Source organism: Bolinopsis microptera, chromosome 11 (assembly GCF_026151205.1).
Source record: "Bolinopsis microptera isolate Bmic1 chromosome 11, MBARI_Bmic_1.0, whole genome shotgun sequence".
Lineage (NCBI taxonomy): Eukaryota > Metazoa > Ctenophora > Tentaculata > Lobata > Bolinopsidae > Bolinopsis > Bolinopsis microptera.
The window spans coordinates 5,837,107-5,852,997 of NC_087082.1; the positions used below are offsets into that span (position 1 = coordinate 5,837,107).

Consider the following 15,891-nt stretch of genomic DNA (forward strand, 5'->3'; position numbering starts at 1 on the left):
ATGTAATCCCAACAAAGGTGGCATGTTATAAGAGAGAAGCAGGCTAATAATACAAAAGTTACACAGTTATCTTATACACAGTAAACAATATGAATCCCTACAATCCTGGTAATGCTTGCAGTCTCTGGATGGGAGATGTGAGTAATCTTAATTTCTTATCACTTAAGGGGAGGGGTGACTGGTGGAGAGGGGGGAGAGGGGGAGGGGGGTTCTTGATGTGAATCAAAGTAGATGTTGGTATCTTGTGGCTGCTTTGTTGTGCTGATATTTGTATGCACTTTCTTTGGTAAGAATGAACGTTAATTCGTGCTTTACTTTAGAATAACATGATTTACATGACTTGACATGATAATACAGGGGGGGGGGGGGGGGGTACAATTACTATTCGAGGAACAATATAATAATTTGAACATGACGCGACAAAAACGGTTTAGAAAACATCGGCAAAACTACTGAAGAACATGAACTATTTCTATTCTACAGAAGACAATACAAGTCTAAATAAAAGCTATAGCACAGTCTCCCTTATTATAATCCAACAACAGAATTAATAAAGCTGATATTTACAGCTGTCCAAACTTAGAAACTAATAACGGTACTTTTGTAGTGTGCAGCTGCAGACTTGTGTCTAGAAGGAACATAAGAACATGCACGTGGCTACCCCGTGGCGCAAATCTGAATATCGTGCAGTATTAATATTATACGTTATATAATTTGTATATATTGTATATATATCTATATCTATATATATAATATATATAATTTGTATAATTTGTATATTATATATATATTAAATAACGTATCAAGTACGTATTATAATGATGATGTAACCCGTGTAACCTGTGCCTACGGTCGGGACTTCACTATCGCAGTTGAAATGCAAAAATATAAACCCGCCTATTATATTAGAAAACACGCATAACGAGCGAGGAGGGAGAAAAGGTGATCCATTTTATTTCATATATTTTGTGGTACAAAACCATCAATTAAACCACTTACCACTTTACCACCGACCGATTTAAAAGACCTTTATTATTTGGCTTCGTCAGAGTTTTCTCGGCACTTAACCGAAAAAATCAGTCCCGTGTAAAGTGTAAACTTTTACCGTTTTCTTGATTAAGCCGATCGGAAATTACACGTGCACAGACAGACAGACACACATTCTGAGATTATCGTTTAAGATGCTTTGTGCTTGATATAAACAGCACTTATATAGAAGAGGTAACCTAATAACCTCCCAGCTGGAACCCCATACTAAACACTGTTACCTCCCAGCTGGAACCATAGGTGCAGATTTCGTTTTGAGGTGAACTTTTAAGTTCCCGAGCAGCCCCCAGCGGGGTCCAGGGGCGGACCCCATTGGCGGGGGCCAGGGGGGCGCAGCCCCCCGGAAAAATTTTCCGAAATAGGGTGTTTTAGGCTAAATTGAAAGTTTAATGAATTTACAAAAATGTATGGTTTGGCATAATCATTGCCTACAATCCTGACCTGAGTAATTTCCTCCTTTGAGACTTTATTTTGGGTTGAAAATTGAGTTTATCGGAGGAAGTGAAAAATCTCTGGTTCAAATTTGGATTTGAAGCCATGTTTAATTTTTTCTGTTGAGGTCAATTTTTTGCGCAGAAAGCGCTCGATTTTAGGGGAAAAAATTTAAGTTTGCTTTTAATTTGTAAGTTCCTGTCGGCACCTGAAATCGACGAAATCTGCAGGGGTGGCTGGAACCCCATACTAAACCTGTTACCTCCCAGCTGGAGCCCCATACTAAACACTGTTACCTCCCAGCTGGAGCCCCATATGGACGAGGCGTATTTAACCCAGCTGTACGAAGGAATGGGACATAACGTAGTCAGTGTTAGACTGATAAAGGACAGGATGACGGGCAGACCTCAGGGTTATTGCTTCCTCGAGTTCGACAGTGAGTTATTCTTGTTTCACTGATTGTTATGAGGCATATCGTGTTGAAACAAACGAAGCGATTGGTTTTTATAATTAATAGTATAATTATTAAAACGTATCAAGATATATGCGTGTGGGCCTGGGTAGTTACTTCTGGGCCACCCTGTATAATATATTTTATTTATATTCCTGTTGGTCATGTCCTTCAGTCTGTTCGCTACTCCTTTTACTGTAGTTGGTACTGGAGATGACAGGATCTTATCACATTTCAGGCGAACAAGCAGCTCAGCAGGTGCTGATGACACAGAACTTGAAACCCTGGCCGGGCACAGACAAGCTGCTCAAGTTAAACTGGGCGAGTTCCAGTTCTAGAGGGTCTAGAGAGGAGTTCAGTATTTACGTGGGGGATCTTAGTCCTGAGGTTAGACTCTCTCTTTAGTATCTTAGTCCTGAGGTTAGGCTCTCTTTAGTATCTTAGTCCTGAGGTTAGACTCTCTTTAGTATCTTAGTCCTGAGGTTAGGTTCTCTTTAGTATCTTAGTCCTGAGGTTAGGCTCTCTTTAGTATCTTAGTCCTGAGGTTAGGCTCTCTTTAGTATCTTAGTCCTGAGGTTAGGCTCTCTTTAGTATCTTAGTCCTGAGGTTAGGCTCTCTTTAGTATCTTAGTCCTGAGGTTAGGCTCTCTTTAGTACCTTAGTCCTGAGGTTAGGCTCTCTTTAGTATCTTAGTCCTGAGGTTAGACTCTCTTTAGTATCTTGGTCCTGAGGTTAGGCTCTCTTTAGTATCTTAGTCCTGAGGTTAGGCTCTCTTTAAAGTATCTTAGTCCTGAGGTTAGGCTCTCTTTAGTATCTTAGTCCTGAGGTTAGGTTCTCTCTCTAGTATCTTAGTCCTGAGGTTAGACTCTCTTTCTTTAGTATCCTAGTCCTGAGGTTAGACTCTCTCTTTAGTATCTTAGTCCTGAGGTTAGACTCTCTTTAGTATCTTAGTCCTGAGGTTAGACTCTCTTTAGTATCTTAGTCCTGAGGTTAGGCTCTCTTTAGTATCTTAGTCCTGAGGTTAGACTCTCTTTCTTTAGTATCCTAGTCCTGAGGTTAGACTCTCTCTTTAGTATCTTAGTCCTGAGGTTAGACTCTCTTTAGTATCTTAGTCCTGAGGTTAGACTCTCTTTAGTATCTTAGTCCTGAGGTTAGGTTCTCTTTAGTATCTTAGTCCTGAGGTTAGGCTCTCTTTAGTATCTTAGTCCTGAGGTTAGACTCTCTTTAGTATCTTAGTCCTGAGGTTAGGTTCTCTTTAGTATCTTAGTCCTGAGGTTAGGCTCTCTTTAGTATCTTAGTCCTGAGGTTAGGCTCTCTTTAGTATCTTAGTCCTGAGGTTAGGCTCTCTTTAGTATCTTAGTCCTGAGGTTAGGCTCTCTTTAGTATCTTAGTCCTGAGGTTAGGCTCTCTTTAGTACCTTAGTCCTGAGGTTAGGCTCTCTTTAGTATCTTAGTCCTGAGGTTAGACTCTCTTTAGTATCTTAGTCCTGAGGTTAGGCTCTCTTTAGTATCTTAGTCCTGAGGTTAGGCTCTCTTTAAGTATCTTAGTCCTGAGGTTAGGCTCTCTTTAGTATCTTAGTCCTGAGGTTAGGTTCTCTCTCTAGTATCTTAGTCCTGAGGTTAGACTCTCTTTCTTTAGTATCCTAGTCCTGAGGTTAGACTCTCTCTTTAGTATCTTAGTCCTGAGGTTAGACTCTCTTTAGTATCTTAGTCCTGAGGTTAGACTCTCTTTAGTATCTTAGTCCTGAGGTTAGGCTCTCTTTAGTATCTTAGTCCTGAGGTTAGACTCTCTTTCTTTAGTATCCTAGTCCTGAGGTTAGACTCTCTCTTTAGTATCTTAGTCCTGAGGTTAGACTCTCTTTAGTATCTTAGTCCTGAGGTTAGACTCTCTTTAGTATCTTAGTCCTGAGGTTAGGTTCTCTTTAGTATCTTAGTCCTGAGGTTAGACTCTCTTTAGTATCTTAGTCCTGAGGTTAGGCTCTCTTTAGTATCTTAGTCCTGAGGTTAGACTCTCTTTAGTATCTTAGTCCTGAGGTTAGACTCTCTTTAGTATCTTAGTCCTGAGGTTAGACTCTCTTTAGTACCTTAGTCCTGAGGTTAGGCTCTCTTTAGTATCTTAGTCCTGAGGTTAGACTCTCTTTAGTATCTTAGTTCTGAGGTTAGACTCTCTTTAGTATCTTAGTCCTGAGGTTAGACTCTCTTTAGTATCTTAGTTCTGAGGTTAGGCTCTCTTTAGTATCTTAGTCCTGAGGTTAGGCTCTCTTTAGTATCTTAGTCCGATCCTGAGGTTAGGCTCTCTTTAGTATCTTAGTCCTGAGGTTAGACTCTCTTTAGTATCTTAGTCCTGAGGTTAGGCTCTCTTTAGTATCTTAGTCCTGAGGTTAGGCTCTCTTTAGTATCTTAGTCCTGAGGTTAGGCTCTCTTTAGTATCTTAGTCCTGAGGTTAGACTCTCTTTAGTATCTTAGTCCTGAGGTTAGGCTCTCTTTCTTTAGTATCTTAGTCCTGAGGTTAGGCTCTCTTTAGTATCTTAGTCCTGAGGTTAGGCTCTCTCTTTAGTATCTTAGTCCTGAGGTTAGACTCTCTTTAGTATCTTAGTCCTGGGGTTAGGCTCTCTTTAGCATCTTAGTCCTGAGGTTAGACTCTCTTTAGTATCTTAGTCCTGAGGTTAGACTCTCTTAAGTATCTTAGTTCTGAGGTTAGGCTCTCTTTAGTATCTTAGTCCTGAGGTTAGACTCTCTTTAGTATCTTAGTCCTGAGGTTAGACTCTCTCTTTAGTATCTTAGTCCTGAGGTTAGACTCTCTTTAGTATCTTAGTCCTGAGGTTAGGTTCTCTTTAGTATCTTAGTCCTGAGGTTAGGCTATCTTTAGTATCTTAGTCCTGAGGTTAGACTCTCTCTTTAGTATCTTAGTCCTGAGGTTAGGCTCTCTTTAGTATCTTAGTCCTGAGGTTAGACTCTCTTTCTTTAGTATCCTAGTCCTGAGGTGATGAGGTTAGGCTCTCTTTAGTAATGTTGCTTGGAATTAATCAATTTTTCCCGCTTACTAATAAATGATAACTGAATAAATGACGTAAACCTGGTGTATATGAATTAGATGGATCTAATTTGTCTTACAAATAACTATTTCTAGACATTGTGCTGACTACTCAAAATCCAGTTTTCTCCCACTGATTAGACTGATAAATCTAGTTTTCTCCCACTAAGACTATTCTCCCCTGACCAGGTTGATGATAACAGCCTGTTTAAGTTCTTTGCCACCTCCCTCTCCTCTTGCAAGAGCGCTAAAGTAGTCACGGAGCAGAATGGTCAGAGTAAAGGGTTCGGGTTTGTGAGGTTCAGTATGGACGAGGATGCCAAGAAAGCTATCAGTAGTTTCAACTTGATGGCCGGGCTCGGCAAGAATAGGATACGTGTTTGTAAAGCTTTCCCTAAACAGTAAGTTTAATGGTTCATACTCATTTTTGACTATTGAACAGTAATTCAGTATGTAATCTGTAATCGCAGTGGAGCTATGATGTCCTCAACTTAGAGGCACTATTATAACTGAGTTGCTCCCCCCACAGGGGTGAGAGAGGAGGCCCCAACATGCAGGAAGGAGGGCCCCCTCCCCCGGGCCCGTTTCAAGGAGGCAGCGACCCCTGGCACCAGTACCAGCAGCAGATGACAGAGTACAATCAGAACATGGCCCAGTACCAGCAACAGGTATGATGCAACATGTATTATAGTCTTCTGTGACCATCTTAATTTAGAATATATCTCTTTGTTACTGCGAGTAGGAAATGTTCGTCTTCTTTCACTTTATGACCTATCTAGCTTTACCTTGGAACAGGATGTTCACGGTACACTTTTTGTGAGTTGGTAGTGAAATATGAAATGTTTTTTTTTCAGTATAACGAAGCTACAGATATAGAACCGTATGATGATGGTGCTACTGTAGATTCACTCAACAAGGAGTTTCTAGATAATGATAAGGTAATAGAGAACTGTTAAATACAAATCTTAAAATGTGTACACCGTACTGTGAGAAATAAGAACAATTTTAATTACCCGTTTGAAATATTCCTTCTAGTTCTTCCCGACTAAATCCTTATTTTACTGATTTTCTCTGTTTCAGGAGTTTTCTGAGTTATTTGAGATAACGAGATGGCAGTTCGTGGACAGTGTCCTAGCTCTAAAACCCATGGAACAACTTCTGTGAGATAACCTGAGGACTATTTAACCTTTTTATTTATCGAGTATCCAGCCATGATCTGTTTTTACTATGCTATTGGGTGTAACTGGCTCCAACATAACTGGTTTATTTTATATGACTACTACAATTATATGCATAGTTTAAATGTAACGCCAGTTGATCGATCAGTTCTATACCTTCCAATATTTATTACCTACCCCGTGTCCTTCCTTATTTTTAATCAGTTCAGATGGAATTTTAAATTTAAAGCAGCAGTTTTTAAACAATTTGCTTTTTCTGGCCTTGCTTGTGTTGTGAAGTTTATGGAATCAGCAATTACATACCTACCTACTGTAACAGTGTAACAACCAATTTAAATCACGATTTATTTATTTCATCTGAAAATATATATTTTACTTTCTTTTGTTACTCATTACATCACGTTTTGTAGAAATTAAAATATAGTTCAGAGCAGTTCAACTTTTGAAAAAGTTCAATGTAAAGATTTCAAAATGTAGCAGCTAATTATATGAAATTCATGACAACAAATTGTTACAAAGTGTAGCAACGAATCTAAGTTTAGTGTTAAATGTATCTATTCGAGTATTCGTATATGCACCTAAGTTCATCATTGAAGCAAATTGTCGGAACAAAAAACAAAGAGTTCAGTGAAATCTATTCTATACCTCAATTGAACCCATTGAAAGTAAAATATCACTTGATTTAAAGTATAACCTTAATATCATTTATCAGGAAATATCATTGCAATGGCACCCAAAGTGAATGTTCCGATGGATTTTGGAAGGCACCTGATAGGATCCCCAACTCACAGCAACCTAAAACTGAACACAAGTGAGGGAGTTGAGGTACGAGCCAGTTCAGTGATCCTATCCGCGAGACGAAGAAATGTTTTCGAGACGAAGAAATGTTTCGAGAACAGTTTAGCATCTGCGCTTAAGGAAAGCCAGTCTGAGATTGTATCTCAGACCACAGCTCGACAGGAAGCTGATGTGTTCGACAAAGAGAAGCGTATCAGGAACGTCGTGATCACTACTGTTCCCGAGAGCTCACTAACAGAGATAAAGGACAGGATCGCAGCCGATAAGCTGATAGCTGCCACGGTTCTAGATGTCACAACCGACCAGATAGAACGCTGCTACAGAGCTGGTCCCCCTCTCGGGTCTGGCTCTAATAAGGAAAGAACAAAGCCACGACCCCTTGTTGTTGTGCTTGCGACACCAGATCTTGCCCGTAGCAAGCACAAGTACGGAAATGGCTGCAAGGTTCTCAAGGATGGTGAGGACTACTGGATAAATCCAGACTTATCCCAGGCTGAAAGAAGGGCGAACTACGAGGCGCGGCAAAAAAGACGGGAGCGGACGAAGGACAGTGGTTCCAAGGGACTATTGACAGGTGGTACGGAATCGGAAAACTCCGGCAACGTTGCGACCTATTAGCTGTCTCTAGTTATAACTCTAAACTAAGAAACAATGCTAGTCATTTTCTGAAAGTTTTTTATTCAAATGCAAATGACTTGAAGAATAAAATCAGTGAACTGCAAATTGTAGCCGAATCCAGCGACTGCAAGGTTTTGGGAATTACAGAAACAATGTTCAGTGCAGATGTGTATGATGCAGAGGTAGCATTAGCGAACTTTAGGCTGTATAGAGTAGATCGATTAACGGGGAAAGGTGGTGGTTCTTGTATATATGTGCATGATTCTATCCAATCTCACAATGTAACAATAAATGTACCTGATTGCATATGTGTCATGCTAAATTCTGATTGTATTGATATTGCATTATTTGTTATATACCGATCCCCTTCATTAACAATCGATAAGTGTCAATCAATGTTATCTAATCTGTCCGTAGCGATTGAAAATCTAGCCCCTAATACCGAACTAATCATGATGGGAGATTTCAATCTTCCTGATGTTGTGTGGGATTTAGGTGTAGTTAAATGTCCGAATAATTCAATTAATCAAAAATTCCTGATTCAACAGTGCTATCTTGATTTTTTCGCAAAACATGATCTCAGTTGGGTTATCGGAGACGATGTTAAAACTCGCAGAAGGAAGGTTTTAACAACAGTGCAATCGTCAACTCTTGACAATGTTATGACTTCAGACCCCGCCATATTTCAGGAAGTTCAAATAACCGCACCGCTGGGAAAATCAGACCATGTGGGAATTATCAGTAAGTGGTCAATTGCTAACCATGATGAGTATGTGACTCAACAGAAGAAAAATTGGTCAAAAGCAAACAAAGATCTAATCATTGATACAGCAGGGCCGCTGCAATGGAGTGCCAATCATGACTTGACTATTGAAGAGCACTGGAATCTGATTCAGGCCAATGCCAACACCATTGCTGAAGCTGTTCCAGTCGTCAAATTGAGGATAAATCGTGCAGGTGCAATAAAATCACGATCGGTCTGGGACAAACCATGTCTAATCAAGGCACGGAAGCTAAAAGAAAAACTGTGGTCTATTTTTGAAAACGACCCGACATCAAAAAACCTGAATCATGCACTACATCAGCAGAGTGCTTACGAGAAGAAGCAACAGCAGCTCATGATATGCTATGAGAATAAAGCAGCAGCCCAGCTAAAAATAAATCCAAAAGCTTTCTACAGCTATATGAACTCCAAGCGCAAGATTAGGGCTGCAATATCTGGAATCAGAGATGCTAGTGGGGATGAACTCCACTCAGCACATGATATGGCTAACCAACTTGGGATTTTCTTTGAGAGCACGTTTGTAAAGGAGGATCAGGCCTCAATACCTGACCCACTACCCGGAGACAGCGCAAAGGAGACGATTCCTGACCTGAAATTCAATACAAGTGAAGTTCAAGATCAACTTCGTAAAGTTAACATCTGGAAGTCCGTTGGACCTGATGATATACACCCCAAGCTTTTGAAAACACTAGCCGAAAACAAACAGTTTGCTGATTCAGTCACAGCACTGTTCCAAAAATGCTACAACGAGGGAAAGATTCCCGAAATCTGGAAGCAGGCAAATGTCACTGCATTGCATAAAAAGGGGGATAAATCCCAAGCCAGCAATTATCGCCCTATTAGCCTAACGTGCGTTCTTTCCAAGATCTTTGAGAGGTTTTTAAGGAACCATATTCTAGCTCACGTATCCCCCATGATTGTGAATGAACAACACGGTTTCCTACCAAAAAGATCCTGCGTCTCGAACCTACTGGAATGTATGGACATTGTCAGTGAGATACTAGAGAAGGACGGGTCAGCTGATATACTGTATCTCGATTTTCAGAAGGCTTTCGATTCTGTACCACACAAACGATTGCTGAGAAAATTACAATCCTTTGGAATATCTGGCAACACCCTTGCAGTCGTGGAAGACTTTCTAACAGGAAGAACATTTCGCGTCAGGGTTGGATCATCATTTTCTAGAGTGTTTGCTGTAACATCTGGGGTCCCTCAAGGAACCGTGCTGGGCCCCCTGCTCTTCCTGCTCTTCATAAATGATCTCCCTGATGGAATTGAGAGCTTCGTATCACTCTTTGCGGACGATCTTAAGCTAGTAACGAGCACAGCTAAGCACAGTGTTGCACAAGATGATATACTGAAACTCAATGCGTGGGAGAAGGAATGGCTCCTAAGATTCAATGTGAAGGATGGCAAGTGTAAGGTACTACATATTGGGCGTAACAATCCAATGCACTAGTACTTCATGAATGGGGAACGCCTCCCCCAAGTGAAGGCAGAAAAGGATCTTGGAGTTCTAACTACCAGAAACCTGGACTGGAGTGATCATATAGATAAGTCCGTGAAAAAAGCAAAGTCTGTTATAGGCTGGATCAAACGAAGTTTGATCTGCCGTAACAAATTTGTTATGCTAAATGTCTACAGAACTCTAGTTCGACCTCACATCGAATACGCTGTGCAAGTGTGGAATCTACCAGCAGAGCACGGAAACTGGAGGACTATTAAGAAGATAGAAGACGTTCAGAGAGAATTTACACGAATAATCGACGGGATTGGTATCCTACCATACGATGAGAGACTGAGAATCCTCCAGTTAACAACACTACTGGAGCGCCGTATGAGGGGTGATCTTATTGAAACCTTTAAAATAACGACGGGTAAAGTGGACTATGGACAAGATCTTTTCAGGATATCACGTAGCGGTACCAAGATCCTAAAAGATAAAAGAGGAAATCAGGTCCTCAGTAACCGTGTTGCCAATTACTGGAACAAAGTACCAAGTTCGGTTAAAGAAGCCAGTTCAGTAGACGCATTCAAAGCTCGACTTCAATGTTATAAAAATGAACTGATAGCGAGTGGAGCATCGTCAAAGGGTCACTTCTGGGATCTCAGCGAAACCTTGATGTCAAAAATAAATACATGTGAGCATGATTCATATGCACATTTCATGTCTAATAACCCATTGATTGCTAAATACCGAGGAATCAATGTTTCTTGATTGTTAAATTCAGAACTACATGTTAACGTCCTAAAAATAATTAATCATTAAATGTTCCGGATAGGAACATTTTTCTTTTTGATAATATTGTGCGAACTGCAATAGCGTAGAGTGCAGTTGGGTTTCAAGTTTTGTCGAGATGGCCACGTGGCCATAATCCTATTATTATTATATCGGGTCTCAATAAGAGGTCTCGACTGCCTAGGCATCAAACCTTGGCAATCGGTAATTTTCCTCTGGCCCGGAGTCAGCTGACCCTAGGGACCAGAGGATAAAGGCGTAGAGACTGTGTGTATCTACAAAAGTGGTTGTTTTTACAAGAGACAGGGCTTGCAACGCAAGGGAAGAAAAACGGGAGAAACAAACACAAAATGCATATTAAATGACTTAGAAATTCAAACAATCCTACACTACAATAAATGTTTATTACATAATTATAATATGTTGTATAAACAAGAAACAGGGCTTGCAGGGCAAGAGATGGGACACATAAGAGCTGGCCACAGAGTGTATAATACAGTAATTCAGCAAACACCTATTACTAATACTGAAAACTGAATCACAAATTATCACAATAATTACAAGAATATATGAAATACTAAACACAATTTTTATACAAGAAACAGGGCTTGCAGAGCAAGGGAAGAAAAACAAGAGAAATAACTGTAACAATTGTATATCACAAAGTCTAGACGAAAATAATCTTTGCACAAATCTGGGAGTAAATTCAATACAGTATACTTAATAAATACAATAACTTTCCGATATGTACATTGATATGAGTTAAAAGTTGTATAAACAAGAGACAGGGCTTGCGGAGCAAGGGAAGAGATAAAAGAGGACCAGGCAAAAAGTATATATTACAGTTATACAGAATAAACTAAAACTGAAAGAAGTGTGTATTAAACACTCAATTAGATGTCCAAGACCATCCTGAGAATTCTGGCTGATCCAAGCAGAGCTGTCTTCTGAAGATTAGAGATGCTCAGATTGCAGTGGACTGCATCGAGGTGCTTACGAAAGTTTATGGTGACAGTTCCTAAAGCGCCTACCACCACTGGGACAATTGTAACCTTTCGTAAATTCCAGTTCTTCTTAATCTCTCTTTTTAGGTCTTGATAAGCTAGTATCTTATCTTGCTCTCTATCCAAGATCCGGGTATCTCCTGGGACTGCAACGTCGATGATGGTTGCTGCGTTGGTTACCTTGTCTACCAGGAGAAGATCCGGTCTGCAGTGCTCGATAACGTGGTCTGACTGGATGTGAAAGTCCCACAATAGCTTGACTTTTTCGTTCTCCAACACCTTCTCTGCTCGGTGTTCGTACCACTTTTTACTGCGTGGGAAGCCGTATTCCTTGCACAGACTCCAGTGCAATGCGGCAGCTACTTTGTCATGCCGACACTTATATTCTGTCTGTGAAAGTTTTGGGCACCCATTCAGTATGTGATCTATTGTCTCATAATGATTTCTGCAGAGTCTGCAGAGTGGAGAAGAGCCAGGTGTTTTGTCAATCTTATTCTTTACATAGTTAGTCCTAAGTGCTTGGTCTTGGGCTGCTATCAACAATCCTTCTGTCTCCTTCTTCAAGTCTTGTTGAGTGAGCCAGTTCCAAGAGGTTATCGGATCTGCTATACCCGTCATCTGCCTTGGAAACTGTCCGTGCATCACTTTAGTAGTCCACTTCTCCTTGCGTATTTCCTCGCGTTGTGTTCGGTCAGTATCTTTGTCTATCTCTTCACCTAAGAGTATCTTGTCTTTGACAAAGTAGTCCTTCAGAGCAATCAGTTCCGGGTCTCTACTCTTCATCACATAGGTGGTGAGTGCATTCTCCTCTCTCTTTACGACTTCCTCTATACTATGAAGCCCACGGCCACCAAGTTGACGGCTGACGTATAGCCGATCAACATCTCCTTGGGGATGATGAGCTCCATTTATCCTCATTAGTTTCCGGGTCTTGACGTCCAAGGCTTTGATTTCTCCAGCGTTCCAAGAAAGAATTCCAGCTCCATATCTTATCACAGGTACAGCCCAGGTGTTAATTGCTTGTATACTATTCCTACCATGAAGCTGGGATTTTAACACCTTTTTGACTCTTCTGATATACTCCTTTGTGACAAGTGCTTTCATCTCTTTGTGTAGAATATTATTGGCTTCTAGTATTCCCAGATACTTATAGCCCTCGTCCTCCAACTCATGGATCTGTTCGCCTGTGGGTAGGGTGATGCCTTCAATAGCGGCTTTTGCTCCCTTCTTCACCTTCACCACGGCGCATTTCTCAAGCCCAAACTCCATTCTGATGTCGCTGCTGAATTCTGACGTGGTGTTAACTAGTGTCTGCATTTCATCTTCACTCTCGGCATAGAGCTTGAGGTCGTCCATGTATAGCCTATGCGACACTTTTGGTCCATCATTTCTGTCCAGAGAGTATCCTATGTTGTGCTTATTCAAAAGAATGGAAAGGGGTATAAGACTAATGATAAAGTGGATAGGGGAGACTGAGTCTCCTTGAAATAAACCTCTATTAATTTTAATCCTCCCAAGGGAAACTTTACCAAGCATCAGGTTAACATATGATTGATTGAATGAGGCTTCAAAGAGGTCTATGATGGATGATGAGATACCGCACATGGTCATACAAGACAGGATCCAGGAGTGTGGGACGCTATCATACGCCTTCTTGTAATCTATAAACGTCATGTTCAAGTTCCGCTTCCTTCGTTTACAATTCTTCAGTATAAGTTTGTCTATCATTAACTGTTCTTTACATCCTCTGCTCTTCTTTTTGCACCCTTTCTGCTCAGGGGGGAGGAGTTTCTGTTGGTCTAGGTGGTAGTAAATGGAATCTGAGATTAGCCCAGTGAACAATTTCCACATTGCTGATAAGCATGTAATTGGTCTGAAATTGCCTGGGATGGGTCCCTTGGAATGATCCTTAATGAGCAGGTACGTGCGACCCAGTGTCATCCATTCTGGGATATCAGCATTGGACAGGCAATTCATCAGTTGATCTGCAATCCTATTGTGGAGTTCTTTAAAGTGCTTTATCCAATAAGCATGCAGTCCATCTGTACCAGGGGAGGACCAGTTGGTCATTTTCCTCACTCTAGTTGCAACCAGGGTGCTGGTTATAACAAACTGTCTTTGTTCATCTGCTGAGGCTAATGCTGTTCTGACATCTGGTAACCATTCAGCATCGCTGTTATGTTCAACCGGCTTCTCCCATATGTTCTTCCAGAACTTCAAACAAGATTCCTTGTCAGCCTCAGGGTGGGAGATATCATGCTCTTCAGGGTTTGATTTAAGGTTTCTATAGAACTGCCTCTGGTTGTTTCCAAATAACTTGTTCTGGTGGAATCGTTCACATCTTTTGTTAAATCTCTTTATCTTAGCAGCTTTTGCACGGAGACGTTGCTTGAGCTCTTCGATGATGCATGGTATGCCCTTTTTCTTCAACAGGGGATGTCGTCTGTTAAGCCCTTCCAGTATTTTTTGTTTAAGGGCAGTACCTTTCTTCTTTTCCTCGAGATAAGAGATGTCTTTCCTAACTTGGGTAATCTTATCTTCGATTCTTCTTTTCCAGAGTGGCGTTTTCCGTTTCTCTGTATTCTTATTTGTAGGTTTTTCACCAAGTCTTTCACTGACTAAATGTGCTCCTGCTAGCAATAGAGTGTTGGTTTCAGTGATTGAAGAAGTATGAATCTCTGCTATACATGAGTTAATGAGAGATGTTTCCTCCATAAGCTTCTTCCTGTTCACGTGTCTAAGAGGTTTGGTTTCTATCACTGAAGGGTCTTCAAGGAGTGCATTAAGCCGTTCAGTGATTGCTTCCTTGTCTATATCAGGTACCATTGCGGTGGGGGTGAGTTCTTCAGCGGCGACAGTTGGGATACTTGCATCCCTCAATGTCCTGATAGCTTGGGAGACAGTGGGTAAGGCTTGACTTGTAATTGTACTTGTTGGAGTCTCTTCCACTACACTAGTTGGGAGTGTTCCTCGAATCTCCAGTAGTTCTATGTCTGAAAGGAGATTGTTATTTCTGATTGACCTTGCTTGGTCTGCCAATCTTTGTTCCGTACAGGTAAAGAGTCCAGCGTCATCCCACAGTGACCGGAGTCTCCTTCTGTAACCAGAGTGGGATGGTCGGCTCTGATAATACAGCGTCATGAGCTGTATGTTGTCCTCCTTGCTCCACGTGTGACGAGTGGAAGTCTCAGTGCGAGCCTTCCTCTCACGGCGAGCTGGAGGGGCGATGTTAGGTAGTTGATCCTGCTCTGTCCCATTAGTAGGGAGAGTAGGAGAGTTTGTAAAATTTGGGAGAGAATTCATATCATAACTGGGGGACTTAACACCCCCTAGAGAGTTGGCAGGGAAAACAGAGCACTGAGCGTTGCCCCGCGTCGCCCAGCTCCCCAGGTAGCTACCTCCTGGGTAGTAGACCCGTTAGTAACCATTTAACCCATGGCCACACATCCTTTCGCCACGAGTCCACAACTTAAGATTAGGGGACTTCTGCGGGTCAGTCCACGCCCGATAAGAAAACCACTAGGTGTCAATTGCACCTAGTCAAGATACCAAGAACTAGGAGAGAAGGATAAAAGCTTTTTACAGACGAGAGGCAAGAAGGGGAATTAACCGGGGGACAAGTAACACCAAATACAAGGATATATATAATATAATTTCAATTACAATGTAATTACTAATACAATGGGTATGGTAAGTGGTAACACTATAAATAGTAATTATTTACTAAGGATGGAGAATCTTTGCACCGGCAGTCTATGATGCTATGATAACGAATAAATATATAATAAGGGATAAATCTTAAAATACTGCTGTTTCAGTCACAGATACTTTTCTTGGTTTTTCCATTTTGTGCTTTTTTTTTTTTTTTTCTTTTCTTTTAAAGCTTTTTTTTGTAATTTTCTTTCTTTTTTTTTCCTTCCTAAACATGAATTTTAAGCAATTACAAAATCTCACGATAACATTAAATGATGTTGAGAAGGACAATAGAGCCTGAGGTTCCGGTGGTCTACAGGTGTTTCACCAGCTGTTTGGTCAAGTTCTAGCCCGTTACTTGGACTAGTAACGGGGGAACTAACAGTGTTAAAAGTTTAAACTTTGTACTATAACTGGACCTCAGGGAGAAGGCATTTGGCAATGCCAGGGAGTGAGTAGCTCTTGCCAGCAGCCATCCAATGGACTGCTGCCGTTACCGACCCCGGGTGTGCTGACCACAAGTATCAGCCTCGGACCCACTACTCACTAGCTCTGGTGTTCTGAGCGGGGGCCTTATTATTATTATTATTATCCTTAAACAGTCCAGTAATAGAT

General features: G+C 41.1%; 3 protein-coding genes across 3 annotated transcripts in view; 2 read left to right on the forward strand and 1 right to left on the reverse strand.

The window, feature by feature from the left end:
* LOC134822994 (dihydrolipoyllysine-residue acetyltransferase component of pyruvate dehydrogenase complex, mitochondrial-like) overlaps positions 1-15,891 on the forward strand; it is a 96,026-nt gene that overhangs the window by 38,654 nt on the left and 41,481 nt on the right. The gene's annotated exons all lie outside the window — the stretch shown is intronic.
* Positions 16-6,506, forward strand: LOC134822619 (tRNA selenocysteine 1-associated protein 1-like). Its single transcript, XM_063833750.1, has 7 exons — positions 16-137; positions 1,783-1,915; positions 2,169-2,317; positions 5,152-5,363; positions 5,492-5,630; positions 5,817-5,900; positions 6,043-6,506. Exons 1-7 carry the CDS (start codon positions 90-92, stop codon positions 6,124-6,126), a joined length of 849 nt encoding a protein of 282 aa, XP_063689820.1. The 5' UTR covers positions 16-89; the 3' UTR covers positions 6,127-6,506.
* Positions 11,473-14,886, reverse strand: LOC134823288 (uncharacterized). Its single transcript, XM_063834700.1, has one exon. It carries the CDS (start codon positions 14,884-14,886, stop codon positions 11,473-11,475), a length of 3,414 nt encoding a protein of 1,137 aa, XP_063690770.1.

Coding starts and splice junctions, on each gene's coding strand:
- LOC134822619 (XM_063833750.1), top strand. CDS start 90: ATGAATCCCTACAATCCTGGTAATGCTTGCAGTCTCTGGATGGGAGAT. Junction 138..1,782: donor GCAGTCTCTGGATGGGAGAT/GTGAGTAATCTT, acceptor GTTACCTCCCAG/CTGGAGCCCCATATGGACGA. Junction 5,631..5,816: donor TGGCCCAGTACCAGCAACAG/GTATGATGCAAC, acceptor TTTTTTTTTCAG/TATAACGAAGCTACAGATAT.
- LOC134823288 (XM_063834700.1), bottom strand. CDS start 14,886: ATGAATTCTCTCCCAAATTTTACAAACTCTCCTACTCTCCCTACTAAT.